This window comes from Gekko japonicus, unplaced genomic scaffold (genome assembly GCF_001447785.1).
Source record: "Gekko japonicus isolate JY-2015 unplaced genomic scaffold, Gekko_japonicus_V1.1 scaffold65, whole genome shotgun sequence".
Lineage (NCBI taxonomy): Eukaryota > Metazoa > Chordata > Lepidosauria > Squamata > Gekkonidae > Gekko > Gekko japonicus.
The window spans coordinates 1,868,552-1,884,542 of NW_015165832.1; the positions used below are offsets into that span (position 1 = coordinate 1,868,552).

Here is a 15,991-nt window from a genome sequence, read left to right on the forward strand (position 1 = left end):
ACTTAAAAAAGACTGCTGAGCATCAGGGCTTAGATGAGCCATTTCAGTGACTGTAATCTTTGCCTCTTTAGGCTGTATGGGAGATTCTGTACGGGGTTAGTAGAGCTAGAGGCAGTTCATCTCATGGCTAGGGATCTACTCAATTCTGTAGCTCCCCAATTTCAGCCCAAATGTCCCTTTTCATTTTTCCTTAACTTTTTTAATTCTGCAAAATCAAACTAGCGAGTTGTTATTTCTGCACCATTTTGTGTTTTCTCATGCTAGATTTTTTCTATTACAATATATGCATTATTAATGTTATTTGTGTGGATAAAAGGCATATCACTGGCATAGAAGAACATGAATAGGGGACTCCACCAGCAAAAATGGACGAAAGTATCTGACAACACAGGAAAACAATGCAAACACCGCATTTATACATTCCCGCTCATTTCATGTGTTTTCCCCCCTTTAAACTAAGACATGAGGATCATTGTCCTCTGAGCAGCTTAAAGTTTAATTAAGACTTGATCTTTTTTTTTGGTGGATATTAATCCTCTTCCTTCCAATTTTTTTCATCTCCCCCCCACCCCAATTCCTGTTCCTCAGGAGGGAATGAGTATGCTCAGTCTTCATCAGGCTGTGGTTTTAAGTTTGTATGTGTACAGGGGAAGAAGTAGTTTAAATATACTAGTATTTTTATGCATACTGAAGTCTGCAGAAATCTCAATCTTGTCAACAGGTGGTCTGGTTCTCAGAGGAAGAAGAGGAGACAGGATTTATACCCCGCCCTTCACTACCCAAAGGAATCTGAGTGGCTTACAATCTCCTTTCCCTTCTCCTCCCCACAACAGGCACCATGTGAGGTAGGTGGGGCTGAGAGAGCCCTCTTGAGAACTGCCCTTGAGAGAACAGCTCTGAAAGAACTTGAGAGTCACCCAAGTTCACGCCAGCAGATGCATGTGGAGAAGTGGGGAATCAAACCCAGTTCTCCCAGATTAGTGTCTGCGTTCCTAACCAGTACAACAAACTGGCTCCCTACAAGGACTACAAGACTTACTATTAGAGATTTAGGGTTGTATCTAATGAACCATGAATGCATTGAGTACATAGGAGAAATCTCTTCCCTATACCTCTGGCACCCCAAACAACATGCCCTTAAGGGTCAGCAGATCCTCAAGAACAGAATAATGTGGCATAGGATCCACACATCCCACACCTTGTGTGAGCTCTTGTTCCATTTGCATAACAGCCTGTATAGTTTCTTGGATCCACCCCATAGTGATGAAGCATAAAGTCTATGAACTAGCAAATTATATAGATGGGCCTGGATCCTATGAATCATTAATTCAGCAGAAGGGATCCTTGCCACTTCCCCAATTGCACTGAACCCTTCCCCCAAGTCCTACAAAGAGCAGCTTCTGAAAGGTGACCTTCAGAAATCACACAACAGCCTGCAAGTAAAGTGGGGAAATCAAACACGTACCACACAAGCTCTCAGTTCCCAGAGCAGCTTATATAAGAGAGGGTATTTTTACTTATTCCCCCTCCCCGGTGTGGCTTTTAGAGTGGGATGTGGGAAGTGAACTCTGTAGTCTGGACCACACTGACACTTCGTAAGATCCAGGCAATAGTACTTTATTGGGCATTACTCAATTAAATCAATTTTGTATTTCCCTCAGTTGATGTTATCAGACAGGTGTTACAAAATGTTTACAGCACTGAGTATAAATTGAATATAAAAGAAGAGTAACTTATTTTTGAGTTGCAAAGAAATATCAGAACCTTTATAAAGGGGCAGGAATATTCATAATTAACATTCACTACAGTGCTGCATCAGCCAGAACACTGAAAACATAATGCCTTTCACAGTTCAACCTTTTTAAGCATTCTTGCAAGTGTTTAAATATCAAACATGACAGCTTTCCGTGCCAAGTCAAGGTCAAGAGGAGATGCTGCTGTTCAGCAGACAAGGGCTGGAAGCCAAAGAACCCTGCATGCAAGCGGAAAGGACTTGGGCATACACTAGCTTCTCTTTCAACTGCAGACCTCAGTTTTATATACTGTTAGCAAACAGAGCTGAAACCAGAGAAGTCAATGGTTACCTTTAACTTCATTCTGACTTTCTTCTCTTTGTCTTTCAAGCTCTTTTCGGTCATAATTTAATCTCCGCAGACACATAATGCCACACTGGAAGCTATTTCTGTTAAAATATTTTAAAAAGCCATTAGGAAGTACAGCTGAAATCCTTACTAATAACAATAAGATTTAAATATGTTTACCTGTGAAAACTGTCAACCATTTTAAGTTGTCCACGAAGATCTTTTTTTGTTAAGTGGTCCAGCATTCTTGCGTCAACAAGACATTCCATAAAGTAACTGCGATACTGAGGCAGTCCCAAGCTGGGAAGCCATTCGTTGCCAATCCACTCATGGTTCATATCACCATAGGCTAAGGTCTATTTAAAGATGAAAAAATAGCAGTGCAATTTAAAATAAAGAGTTTTTAAATATAGCTTGTGCCTTCTTTCATACTGTGGGCTTTAGCTACTGAAAGCCAGTGTCTTAAAAGCTTAGAGCTACTTTACAGAGCAGCTAGAGCACACAGATGTTTGCTAGGTAAAATATGTGAACTATGAAGGGGGTGGACGCATGTTCTCCAAATACTTGGGGACTCTGTGAGTCAGTCATTATTGCCTATAGCTTCCTGGTTCTCATTTACTTCTCTTCTAGAGATGTGCCACTGTTTCACAGTTGACATGGTTACAATAGCAGACATCATTGAAACACTTGTATACAGAGTAGCTGCCACATGAAGAAGGAAGTGGCTGCTGAGTTAAATATTTGATTCTGAATGGATTAGCCAGAAACTGAATACAGCAAAAGTAAAAAATTAGTAGCCATGCATTTTACATTTGGGTTATACATATAAGTTATTTCTGATTTGTCACAAAGCTCCCCTCAGTAATTCTAGTTTGACACAAACATCTCTGGTTAAGTCTCTGAATGTTGTTGACCATATTCTCACTGCAATGTACTTTGAGCCCATGATGACAGGTACAGTGCAAATGTTTCAAAATAAAAAAAATAATCCAAAGAGCTATACTGTATTAGAACAGGATTTTCAATTTTGTATTCCAGCATCAAAAGACAGTTTCTCCACATAATTGGAACATATTCCTAAAGAACATGCTTTAAGAATAAGTTAGGATAATTAAGAACCTGAAAGGTTAAATGGATAGAATTAGGGGGCTCAGTGTTAAAATCAATAAATGTACAATATAAATATTACAAATGATCAAAAATACATAATAGTGTGTAGTGACTCTCTGTTACACTGGCTCCATATTGCCTTTGGAACTGAATCTCCTGGACCAAAATAGAAGGGTACACAACTGAAATACCAATTTGGTTATATGTACCTGATTTGGACACAAGGCGATGTCACATGAGGCCTATATAGTACCTCCTTGCCTTGAGTTACTGATATTTATCAGAACACAATTTTCACTTGGTCCTATATTAATATTAGTATTGCAATAATTGAGCCTACATGCAACATTTATTATTGACCACTGAAGAAGGCTAATAGGCCAAAACACATCTGTTTTAGGGTCGCATAAGGTCCTAATTGTGCTTATTGAACGATGTGAAATTCTTATTGAGGCTATATTTGGGTCTATAATTGTTTTTAAACTAATTTGCAACAAATACATGTATTTTTGATAATTTGTAATATTTATGTTGTATATTTATTGATTTTAACATTGGGCCCTTTAATTTGAATCCATATTTAACCTCTCAGGTTCTTAATTCATTCTTTTGGGGTTAACTTTCCCTAAATTAGGATAATGTCAACTTCTAAGCTAGATCATTTAATAGAAAAAAGTCTCCAACCTGAGCCCAGCTTCCTTCCTCATCTTCCTGATGTTATGTAATTAGAAAAGCAAAAGAACACACAAATATTAGTATTTATCAGATTAGTAGTGCAAGCAAGTTCAAGGTAATGGCCATAATCTAGTGCACAGAAAAAGGCACTTAACCAGACAGAAGAACTCTGCAAACCTGTATAAGGTATGCATTAGATAGATCCTTCAATGTCAGTTTTGCGGCCGCCTGGATTGTGGCACCATTAGAATATTTATCCCAGCATTCAACATTGTACACAGCCGTTCCTGAGCATTCAATAGTTCCTCCAGATTACAGCCATATTGCAAAGGCAAAACAATGACATGCTAATAATTTATGAATGCAAGCATCATGCGTTCAGAGTTCTATACAGATGCATTTATATTCATAGAAAGTAAATCACTTACTATTTAGTTTTTCCACACAAGAAGCAGCTGTTAGTTATAAACCCGAGTGAAAGTTTAAAGTATTCTCATACTACTCAGAAACCAATCCACACGTTTTGCCTACAATATACCTATTACACCCCTGCCCCGCCACTTCCATCTTGGTGGAAAAACATTTTATAGTATGATTTATAAGTTTCAGAGAGGTTAGTAATCAAAATCAGTCTTAACCAAAAAAGATTTAAGTTACGTTAATACTACTCTTTTCAGAGACTTAAGAGGCACATGATTCAAGCACTCAAGAAATGGGAAATGCACTATAAAAACAGAAGCTTCAGTGCTATAACTAACCGTTTGTGGAGTAGATGTAAGATTTTCCATTTCTTCATGTGTTACCCAGACATTTCCTGTGGTCTAATATGACCCCATAGTGAACCAATCACATCCAATGAAAGGAAAGCAGTAACAAAGAGGAAAGGTTGCAGAATATATAAGCAACAGGTACATATAAGGAGCAGGCATGGGCAAAAGCAATGGTTTCTAGATTGTTAAATACAGACTGATGTAAGATGCATACCTACTAGCAAACATACTTCCCATCTAAAACTAACTTAGCCATGGTTCAGATGCAAAGCCAAATCATGCTTTTGATGCTACCGAATGAGTTTGGAAGGAATTTTGGGTTCATGCACTCTTTTCTCCACATCCCTCCTCTCCTTGCATGCCATGATCTATTTATGCGTCTGCTGGCTTTTGGCAAACTGAAGTTTGCTGAACTATGTATCAGCCAAACCAACAAACAATGGTTTGCACTTGCCTGCCAACCAGGACAGAGGAACGCCTATGAAGAAACCATTTCCTGAAAACCAGCAGGGTAGCTGTGGTGTGCAATGAAAGAGGGGAGTACATGAGACAGATTCCTTCCAAGCTTGTTCACATAACACCAAGACATGGTTGCTACTACCTTTGAACCATGCTTCACTGTACAAAATTACAGGTTAAGCAAAATTGGAAACTAGTGCTTGCAATATGGCTTAGACATATTTACACTGACCAACTCCAAAGAAGATTCTTTTGAGGTACTTCATTTCCTTTTATGCAATAAATACATGCAAATACCATTTTACATCTACTTAATATATTCATCTAATGAGGACACAAAATGTTATTTCCTATGTCCTCAACTAAAGCAAATTAGGGAACTGTTTTCAAGACCATATTACTTCTCAAATAAAATATCTAATTACACTCTACATAGCCTAATACTGGTTCAGTCTAGACAAGTTCCCAGGACCCAAAACTTATTGCACAAAAGTGAGTTTCCTTGATCTTTCCCAGTTATTTTATAGTTACCTTCCTTTCCAAGTAGTCTACAAACAGAACAAAAGTATTCCCAAGAGATGGCACCATATTCCTGCACTCAAATCCAGCAAGTGAGCACCAGAGACGGATTTGCATCAGGCCTCAGTGGACTTGCTGGATGCCTATTGTTATGCAGATAGGATGCATACTTCCATGTGGAGTAGGGGTGTGCAAAAAAAACAAACAAAACATTCGGCCCAATTCGGATTCGGCCGAATCGGACAGAATCAATTTTGGCCGGCAGAAAAACTCCCGCATGTCAATTTCGGCAGTACCAGCCCATTGGGGAGTCTTTTGGCCAGCCGAATGTCAGTTTTGGCCCCATTATATCCTATGGACCATTGAAGTCAATGGTGAAAACATAAGGTATATTCTGGGGGAAAGTTACTTTTTTCCCACCATAGAGAACAATTGAGGCAATGGGGAAACCTGTTTGGGGGCTCATAGAATTGGACCTCCTGGTCCAATGTTCTTGAAACCTGGTGGGTATCTTGGGGAGAGGCTCCAGCAGCTACCCTATGGGTTTGGAGCCTCTCCCTCAAAGCCCCTTCCCCCCAGCCCGCAGAATATACCCTATGTTTTTGCCATTGACTTCAATGACCCATAGGATATAATGGGGCCGAATTGCTGCCGAATTTTGGCGGCAATTCCGCAGCAAGCCGATTCAGATCAGAGAATCTGAATCGGCACACAGCAGCCCGAAAGGGGCCTGAATGGGCCATTTTTGGGGGTGCATTCCGTTTAGACAAACCGAATGCACATCCCTAATGTGGAGTCACAACTAGTGGTATGTAACTAGACATAGTTCTTATTTGGACAATCGTCTATACTCCGAACTTTAAAAACACTGAACAAAGAACTTGGTGGCACTTTAAAGGCTGGAAAATGTTATTGTGCCATATCACCTTATATGGGCCAGTGCCTAACATCTGACAAATAGGCTCTGGCTCATAGAAACTTATGCCATGAAAGAGCTGTTATTCTTTAAATCCCACAACACTGCTACTGCTCTGTAACTTGTCACTAAAGCAGGCAAAATAATAAAGTGGGCAAAATAATATAGTAGGCAAGGAATTAGACTCTGATAAATTTTCCTATCCCTTTTCCAGCCAACACAATATTCAAGTACAATTGCAGTCTACCAGTTTTAGGAGAACTACCTCCACCTAGGAGAAAATATATCCTTAAGTAGTTTCCTTGCCAGCCCCCCCCCCAATGGTTAAAAGGTGTTAGTTTTGAATAACATTCTCAGCATGGTCCCAATTCTGGACCCACCATAAGATTCCAATGGCTCCTTGAAGACTGGCACATCTTTCCTTCAATTTGACACAACATATATGCTGAGCCACTTAATTTTTTAAAAAATTACTACACTTGCAAAGTGTTTTAGGCAGCTCACTTTACTTCATGTAGTCAGCTTGCTTTTCCTGAACTTATTTGATCTTGTTTGTTATGAAGCAATATGTGAGGCAGAGATAGATGAGAAACTAGTGAATTGTTTAGAGTTCTAGCAAATGTTAACAACATCTTCCAACAACTCTTACCGTTCTTGACGTAGGAGGAGCAGATGGACTTGTTAGTGACATAATCTCTTGAATGGCAAGTCGCAGCTTTAACCTATGTAGAGGATTGCTGATTCCGATTTCACGCTGTATTTCAGTATCAGATAAGGCTGACATGATAGCACCACTTTTCACATTTGCACGGCAAGCAGCTACGTACCAGGCAGGCATCCCAACCCATAACTGACAATGAGAAAAAAGGGCTGAGCATTATCTACAGGCTCTCAGACGAGAAGCAATATTGTGTACAAACAAATATAATTCAAAAGACTCCTTACTTCTAACCAGACAACAACAGTGGGGCCATCCCACTGAGCAAAGGGCAGCCCTTGTCTCCTGGCTTCCTCAAGCAGCTCATGCCTAAAAATTACAGCAAAACAGAACGTTAGTGAGGTAATTACTTCGGCATATTTGCTTCACTGCTTCTGTTCATCAATTTATTCTTCTTTCAACAACTCCACAATCACAGCACGATACTCATAAAAACTACACAGCCATGGCAAGTACACTGCATAAGGTGAGGAGAGCTATAAACTTATTAGTATAATGACCTCTTCCCTTTGAAAGCCGATTACATCATATTTCTGAAATTCTATGTTTAATTATTAATTGTGCACAGTTGTGCTCCAGCGGCATGATGCAGGAGACATTGATTCTAAAGCATAAATAGTTTGAGTATGTACCGCCATTGAGATACCAGAGAGCAGTTTTAAACAAACACCATGAACTAATACTAAGTCAGCACTGATTTGTTGTTGTTGTCTAGTCACAACCAACTTATGGCGACCTGTAGGAGTTTCAAGGCAAAAGAGGTTCAGAGGTGGTCTGTCTCTATATAGCGACCCTGGAATTCCTTGGTGTTTTCCCGTCCAAATATTGACCTACTTCACTTTCAAGGTGTGACAAGATCGGACTGCCTGGGCTATCCAGGTCAGGGCACTGACTTCTTATACTGAACAATTATTTCAGCACACACATTTTGGTCACTGCACTTTGTTCAAGAGATGAAAGAAACTTTATTCAATTTCTAAAGCAAACTTTATATTTTTTAAACTCTCCACCCAACACATGCAGTGATATTGAATCTCAGAAAGAAAAAAGCCACCCATAACACAAAGCCTCATCACGTCTGCACTTTCACCATGCTTACTTTTTCAGTGAATTTCTCATTACATTACTCAAGACAGACTTGGCACAACCATCTGTCTTCTATGATTTTATCAACTAATTTCCATACTATTAACAAACACACACATTCTGTCACTGATGCATTATATGTCTTTTCAATGGCCTTGTCATAATATTCAGAGCTTATCTTCCATGTATGCACAGTAAGTCTGTAGCCAGTACAGCTGAAATTACTTGTCCCACTCTTCTAAAACTTAGAAGCTATTCTAGTAAGTAACTTCAGTGTCTGCTTCCTTGCAGGGGGATTCTGAGAAGTGGTTTTTGATGCACAATAATTCACACAGCTAGGTGCTACTGGACTCTGAATCTAGCTGTTCTACTCCAGACCAGCACCTCTACTCTGAAAAAACAATTAACGTACAGTGCTTCCCAAACTGGCAGGACCTCAACACTGCTTCATCTGAAGCAAGAGGACACTTTGGAACAATATGAAACATTAGCACATGAAGCTGTCAAATATCAAGGTTGTTCTGGCAACAGCTTTCCAGGGTCTCAGGTAAAGGTTTTACTTATCACCTACTAATTGATTATTTTACTGGAAAGGCCAAGGACTAAGCCTTGGATCTTTTGCATGCAAAGCAGGTGCTCTCCCACTGGGCCACAGACCCTCCTATAGTGTCAGACGATGATCTGTAGTAGATGGCTTTTAGGGAAGAGTACTTATCTTGATGTTGAAGAATATTACTGATCTTCTCACTGAGAAACTCCTGATTTTAATTCTTATCATGAAGATGTTAACAAGCTTTTATATCATTTTTCCCATTAACATCTATCCCTCTCTGGGTTTTACCTGCTCATTTTAATACCATTTATATAACCTGCCAACCTAGCAGTTCGAAAGCAAGAAATTGCAAGTAGATAAATAGGTACCGCTTCGGTGGGAAGGTAACAGCGTTCTGTGCGCCTTGGTGTTTAGTCATGCCGGCCACATGACCACGGAAACGTCTTCGGACAGCGCTGGCTCTTCGGCTTGGAAACAGAGATGAGCACTGCAACCCTAGAGTCGGATTCGACTGGCTTTCGAGCAAGGGAACCTTTACCTTTACTATATAACCTTTTATACATCAATGCTACTATTGTACGTACTTTAGAATTAGCCTTTGACCATGATAAATAATTCACTCATTCATCAAACCCTTCTTGTAAAGAGATTAGGATAGATGCACACATGGAGCACTCCACCACCCCTCTGTGAAGCAGGTTAGGCTTAGTGACAAAATAAAACCCCCCCCCCCCCCCCCCCCAATCACAGAATAAGTTGCATGGAACAAGCAGAGACTTGAATGTAAGCCTCCCCAGGCAGAGTCCAATGGTAACTATTATACCATACTCCTAAGTAAGTGCTAGTAACATCTATGTTGCAAGAAAAAGCACCTCATCAACAGAACTACGAACAATGAATAAAAGTCTACCTTTACTTAAAACATTCCCCCAACACATCACACATCCACAGTCTGCACAGGTTAATTAGAATAAACTTACCCTGATTTTGCACTACCACATCAAATGGCAAATTAAAAAGGAATAAAGCAATGAAGGAAATAAACTTAAGATTAAAAAAAACTAGTGTTTACTATGAACAAAAACTGCAAAACATGCACTCCTTAGGAAGATAGTTATTGAACTAACTATATTGCCTTGAATCCTAACCCTTTACTTTGTCTCCACAAAGCTTTCACCCTTGTATAAATGATGCTCTGTTGCAGAGCATGCTCCTCTGGTGCTATGTCCTTTCTGCTCATTGAGAGATGTTGGTCTGCATGAGTAAAAACTCTTTAGCAGTGGAGGAACATGCTGTAGAAACAGAAGAGTTAGGATACAAGCCACTAAGAAGAGTAAAATCACATGCATTTTCTACACAAAACACAAAACAAATGGATTCTGTCCATGAGAGTCTCAAAAAAAACAAATTTCAGAGGAGATGTAAAAACCCAAAGGAGTACCTCTTTACTAAAGCAATTCAAAAGATTTTTACTGAAGTAACAATACATTTCATCAGAATATAATCAACATTAAACATTATAATCATTTTTGTGCAAGTCAAAGTGTAAGCAATACACTGAGGAAACGGATTATTAGCATCAAGGACACAAAGGAGATGAGGAGGAGAGCTTGGATAAATATGAAGCAAAACAGACAAAAAACTTCATGTGAAAGAAAATGTACACTCTACAGAAGGTAGGCACTGTTATTCTGATGCTTTTTAGAAGGGCTAGTAAGCATTTTAAACAAGGCACTTCAGCTGCATCCAAGTTTAATGAAAATTCAGATTTAACATTACAATAAACCTTGGAAGAGTTTGGTCTTACAGGCATTGTTCCTCTTAGGTACAGCTCTGGAACTGAAACCTTCTGGGTTTGCAATGAACTATATTTTTTATTGCCAAGGCTTAATCTGCATTGCAGGCCAATTGCCATGTAGATACAATAGACTATGATTTGATACAAACTAGGAAGTCTTCAATTCCCAAGCCAGCCTTACGTTCAAAGACTTCCAAGGGTTATTTTAGTAACAGGACACAATTTATAGCAGGGTTCCCCAATATGATGCCCATGGATGCCGTGGCACCTACCAGTAATTCCCTTGGCATCCAAGACTTCAGAAAGTGGGTAGGGACACTGTAAAGCAAGGCTTCCCTCATTCAAATGAGTTTTTCACTGGAGGATAACGAGGACTGGCAAGTAGCTGGATTTTGCTTAGTCAGTGTGTGGCTCCATTCCCCCTTCAGGATTTCCTTCTTCCCAGGTGGGGAGAGGAAGGAGGTATTCCATTTGATTCCGCTTCCTGAGGCAGCCATTTGGGCTTTAGTTTAATCTCCTGTGGAAGTCATATTGGGGTGGCACTCAACACGCCCTCTTAAAATGTCAAAGGAGCCCACAGCCTCAAAAAGGCTGGGGACCCCTGGTTTATAGCATGTCTGAATGTAGCCAGTCAGCAAATTGTCATTCTGATAGATGGCATGGGCTTACAAATACAGCAGGGACATAATTAATGAACAGGATGTGCCGCTTATAAAAAAAAAAAGGGGGGGGGGGGGATACAGATTGAATGGCCATGGAGATACCATTAAAATTAATAAAGTACAGTTCAATTAACTTGTTCCTTTCTTCCCCCGATAAGGAAAAGGGTCACATGTATGAGATTATTTTAGTTTGAATAGATGTCAAAGTTTGCATTGAGAATAGAATACTAACAAGCAGGAGACCCACAAGGACTTCCCGGGGGGGGGATCTCATTTCCCCCGCTCCTCCACCATTGCCTCTTTCACTTCCCTAGCAGCTCACACAGCATCTCTCCCTTTCCAGCTTCTGTCTGTCCTTCCCACTCATCCATCAACCTACCTTTATCTGCCCCCCCCCGTCTTTAGCTTTTCCCTCTCTTCCCAGCAGTCTCTCCCTTGGAAAACTCTGGCCAAATTGTTTAGTGGCTGCTGAGACAGGTGCAGTTGTGCAGTGAGGAACACAAGGACTTCTAGGAGATACCTCACTTTCCCCTGTATCCCCCACCCACATTACTTCCTGTTTTCCTCCACTTGACAGGTCCCATATCCTCACTTTTCTCTGCTTCTTTCTCTCCTTCCCACCCACCAATCAGCCTTTTATTCCTCCCCCCATTTTCAGCTATATTTATTTACATCATTTATATCCTGCCTTTCTCTGCAATGAGGGCCCAAAGCTGCTTACATTGTTTTCCTCTCCTCTATTTTATTCCCACGACCAGCCTGTGATGTAGGTTAGGCTGAAAGTGCATACTGGCCCAAGGTCACCCAGTGACTACCATGCCAGAGTGGGCCTTCCAGTTCCTAGTATGAAACTTGGAACTACTACACCACACTGGCTTTCCTGTGGTGGCTGCTGCTGAGGACAACCCCTTCTTAAAGATACATTTTATCATTTTGGAGGATTTTAATTCCCCAGTGTGTTGTTGTTGTTTTAGATTTCAAATTGTTTTGCAAACCTGGAGCTTTTCTCAAGTTTTTAGAAAGATCTGTCTTGTTTGTCCACTGCCAAAGTCTCTAGATTTAAGTAGCCACAGGTTAGGGCCACACTAAGAATTAGATATATTGGTGCTGGGGGTGGGGAACCCTTTGGTCTTAGACAACATACTTTGTATATAAACAAGAATGAAGCCCCAAAATTCTTACACACAATATGTAAAAAATGTTAAAGCTGTTCACCAATACAGTTTGAAGGCCAAAAGCATGGCTTTGTCAAATCATGACATTTTGAAGTTACAGACTTGGATCTCTGCTGACAGAAGCGATTTCTGCCAAGGAAACACAACTCGCCTCCCCTCCCCCACAACAGTTCAAAATGATCTCTGAAATGTTGGTCCTGAGAGACAAGGGACCCTTAGGAACAAAATGGGGGAAGAAACCCTCACCCTTCCATTAGTGGAACTTTGGTGCTGAATCCAACCAACACTCTGTTTACGATTTCAATTGTCTTACAGAGGGAAACTTTTAAATAAGAACTCTCTTCAGTAAGTATGAAGAGGACTCAAGAGGTTACCTTAACATTTTCCAAAGTAATAGTTTTGTTTACTGAACAAAAAATATATTCTGTAGAATATGTTCTTTAAATCAGAATCTCAAGTATTGAGTTCTATAACACCAGTTTTACAATACATTGAGTTGTGATATATTGTAAATATATGCTATCAGCTCTGAATGAAACAAAACATCTAGTCTATACATATTATCATTGCTCCTTGACTGACACTAGTCAGTCAAAATCCACCCAAAATCCTCCTAAATCATGGGAAAAGATCTGTGAGACCCCTGACCCAATTTGGTTATGGTTTTTTGTATCAGATTCCAGCTCCGGTCCTAAAATTTGCAGTTCAAGGCACTGTAGGTCAAAAATCATATTAACTACAGATTTACTTAAAAGCAAAAACAAAAACCAGCACACAGGGTAGCAGCACAAAAGGACTAGCAGAATAAAAAATATTCTATTGTTCTGCCAAACCATCAAGGTGTGTGGAGCCAGTGAAGTTCCCACATGAGAAAATTCCACAAAGTGCCTTCCATTTGATGAGACTCTCACGTTCCTTCGCAGCAGAATCTACAAAAGGGCCTCATGACTAAATTCTTGCACCACCACTCTGCAAGTATTTAAGAGGCTACACAACAAGCACCTTGAATTTGGTCCAGTAACAAAGTCAGTGATAGTGGAGCTCACTTCACTGAGGCCCAGACAACTGACAAGGGTATAAGTTAGGGAATACTGACTACTTTCTCAATGCAAGCTAAAAATTATGACATCATAGAGCTAAGAATAGAAGAAGTGCACTGGTAGTGTAGAGGTACATTGGCACAGAATATAAGCCTAAAAAGACAATCATATTATATTCATATCTTTTCCCAGGGTTCAGTAATAAAGATGCCAAACTAAGAAAACTGGAGCTATGGTATCATGAATATGGCATACATAAAAGTTTTCTTATTTTGAGGTGCTGGGTAACATGAAAATTAAACTAGAGCAGAAAATACACATTGTAACATTACCACAGTTCAGAGATCACAACTAAGGAGAAAATAGTGTTGACTTACTTTTTTTGTAATTTTCTATTTTTTTCTGCTTGTCCTCCCAGTTTGCCAAGTCCCAGTCCATCCTGAGTTGAACTGTCTGCTTCCATTACATTAACTGCAAGAATTCAAAAAGCTACCATGTTGGAATCTTAGTACGTAGTAGAGAGAGAAAGTAATTAATGTATGTAGTGTTTATCTCAAATTTGTTCCCACACAGGCCTTACTTGAAGTAAAACAATGTATGATTCAGATATGCATGGTGGTCTGGTCAATCACCAAGACTGTTTCCTAGTTTCGGATGACTTGGAATTTTTATGTAGCCAAACAACAAACTTTAGACAATCTATATGAATATATAGTTCAAAATACTCTCTGATCTACAGGATTCAAGAATCTATTTAAATACTCTCTTCTTCATAAGGTAGTGGGGGGCTGAAAGGTTTGCAAGGGAAGTATCAAAATGCAGAAGCAGCTTACAAAGCAATACAAATAAGTCTTTATATTTGGAGTGAGAAAAGTACCTTCCTTAGTATACAAAACCAGATAAGTTATGGTAAGGGTGAACTTTCACCCAGACTTATATGATGGATACCATATAAGCATGCACTTCTAACTATTCTTACCACTGGGCATAAATACACAGCGTTTACAGAGAGTTCAGATATGAAAAGATCTACAGCCTTTCTTCAAATCTGTCATCACACACATTTGTGCTTTCCACTAAGTCAAGTCATTCAGTATAGACAGCATGTTGTTGTCCATGACTTTGGTAAGAAATGTACCTAATGGTTACTCTTGTAGCTCTGCTACTTGGGTTGTCAAGCCAGTACAAAGCAGGTATAAACTCCATGCCCTGAAGGTCCTGCTGCGGAGCGTCCCAAATGGGAAAAGGAATCGCACACTGGAACAAACATTTGGTGGCCGAGCGAAATTAAATTGAAAGCGGATCTAAAGTTGAACTGTGAGTTTGAGTGAAAGCAAGAACCACCGAAAATTTAAGCCAGGAACTTCCCTTTAAAAGCAAGGGAGGGGGACTCTCCCCCGATAAGAAAGACTAAGCGATTTTATGCTATGACGAAAAGGGGAGCGAACAATTGAAGCAAGATAGACTGAAATAATAAACATTTAAGAACTTACCAAGCGTATTAAGGAGTATCAGAGACTGTGATAACTTTTACAAAAAGTAAACATTACAAAAAGTAAACAATCTCTAAAAATGGTGCCCACGAGAAAGGATGAGAAGGAAAAACAAGTTAAACCAAAACTTCCTGTTGGACCTGCTGGACCAGCGAGTCCTGCCCCTAGACAGGACACAACTGCAGAGCTACAAAAGATGCTAACGGAACCATTGCGACCCCTGCTGGAGCAAATAATAGCATTGCACAGCAAATTCGATGCACAGCAACTGCAACTGGCTGATAGCCAAAACAACAGACAAAACTGAAAAAGGAGTAAAAGAAGTGGATGCCAACACCAAAAAAATGGGAGAAAAACTGCAGGTGATCGAAAAAAAGAGTTTGATGGAAGAGTCTCAATTGTTACAGCTAAAATGGAGAGAGCAAGCTATGTCTTAAGGTTTCAAGGTGTTCCTGAAGGTAAGACTGAGAATCTGAAACAGATTATGTGCGATGCATTAGGCCCTTTGGCAGATATAAAAGCGGACACATTACAAAGCAAAATAGATATGATCTACAGATTTTATCCAGAATTTATAAGAAAAAATAATCTGCTGGGGGAAGTGATTGTGAGATTCTCGAGAAGACAAGTGAGAGACCAAATTCTCAAAGCGACAAGTGGATCTGCCTTGAAAATCAAAGACAAAGAAATAAAGTGTTAAAGGACATGCCATTTGAAATAAAAAGGAGTAGGAAATATAGAGACCTAGTACTATTCCTACAAAAGAAAAGCATTCCCCACAAATGGATGACACCCGAAGGCACAATCTTCAAATTCATGGATAAGAAAGAAAAAAATTACTCTGTTGAAAAGGCACAAGAATTTTTGCATCTACACAGTCGTCCACCAGGGGAGAAAGAACCCGAGAAAGAAGACAGCATCAATGAAAGTGAAGAA

General features: G+C 39.7%; 1 protein-coding gene across 1 annotated transcript in view; it reads right to left on the minus strand.

The window, feature by feature from the left end:
* PPFIA1 (protein tyrosine phosphatase, receptor type, f polypeptide (PTPRF), interacting protein (liprin), alpha 1) overlaps positions 1 to 15,991 on the minus strand; it is a 65,892-nt gene that overhangs the window by 5,563 nt on the left and 44,338 nt on the right. Inside the window, exons 19-23 of the mRNA XM_015410857.1 lie at positions 13,940 to 14,033; positions 7,476 to 7,557; positions 7,180 to 7,380; positions 2,262 to 2,437; positions 2,085 to 2,182 (exon numbers count right to left, since the gene is read on the minus strand). Coding sequence (XP_015266343.1) covers positions 2,085 to 2,182; positions 2,262 to 2,437; positions 7,180 to 7,380; positions 7,476 to 7,557; positions 13,940 to 14,033 — 651 coding nt within the window. The remainder of the gene's footprint in view (positions 1 to 2,084; positions 2,183 to 2,261; positions 2,438 to 7,179; positions 7,381 to 7,475; positions 7,558 to 13,939; positions 14,034 to 15,991) is intronic.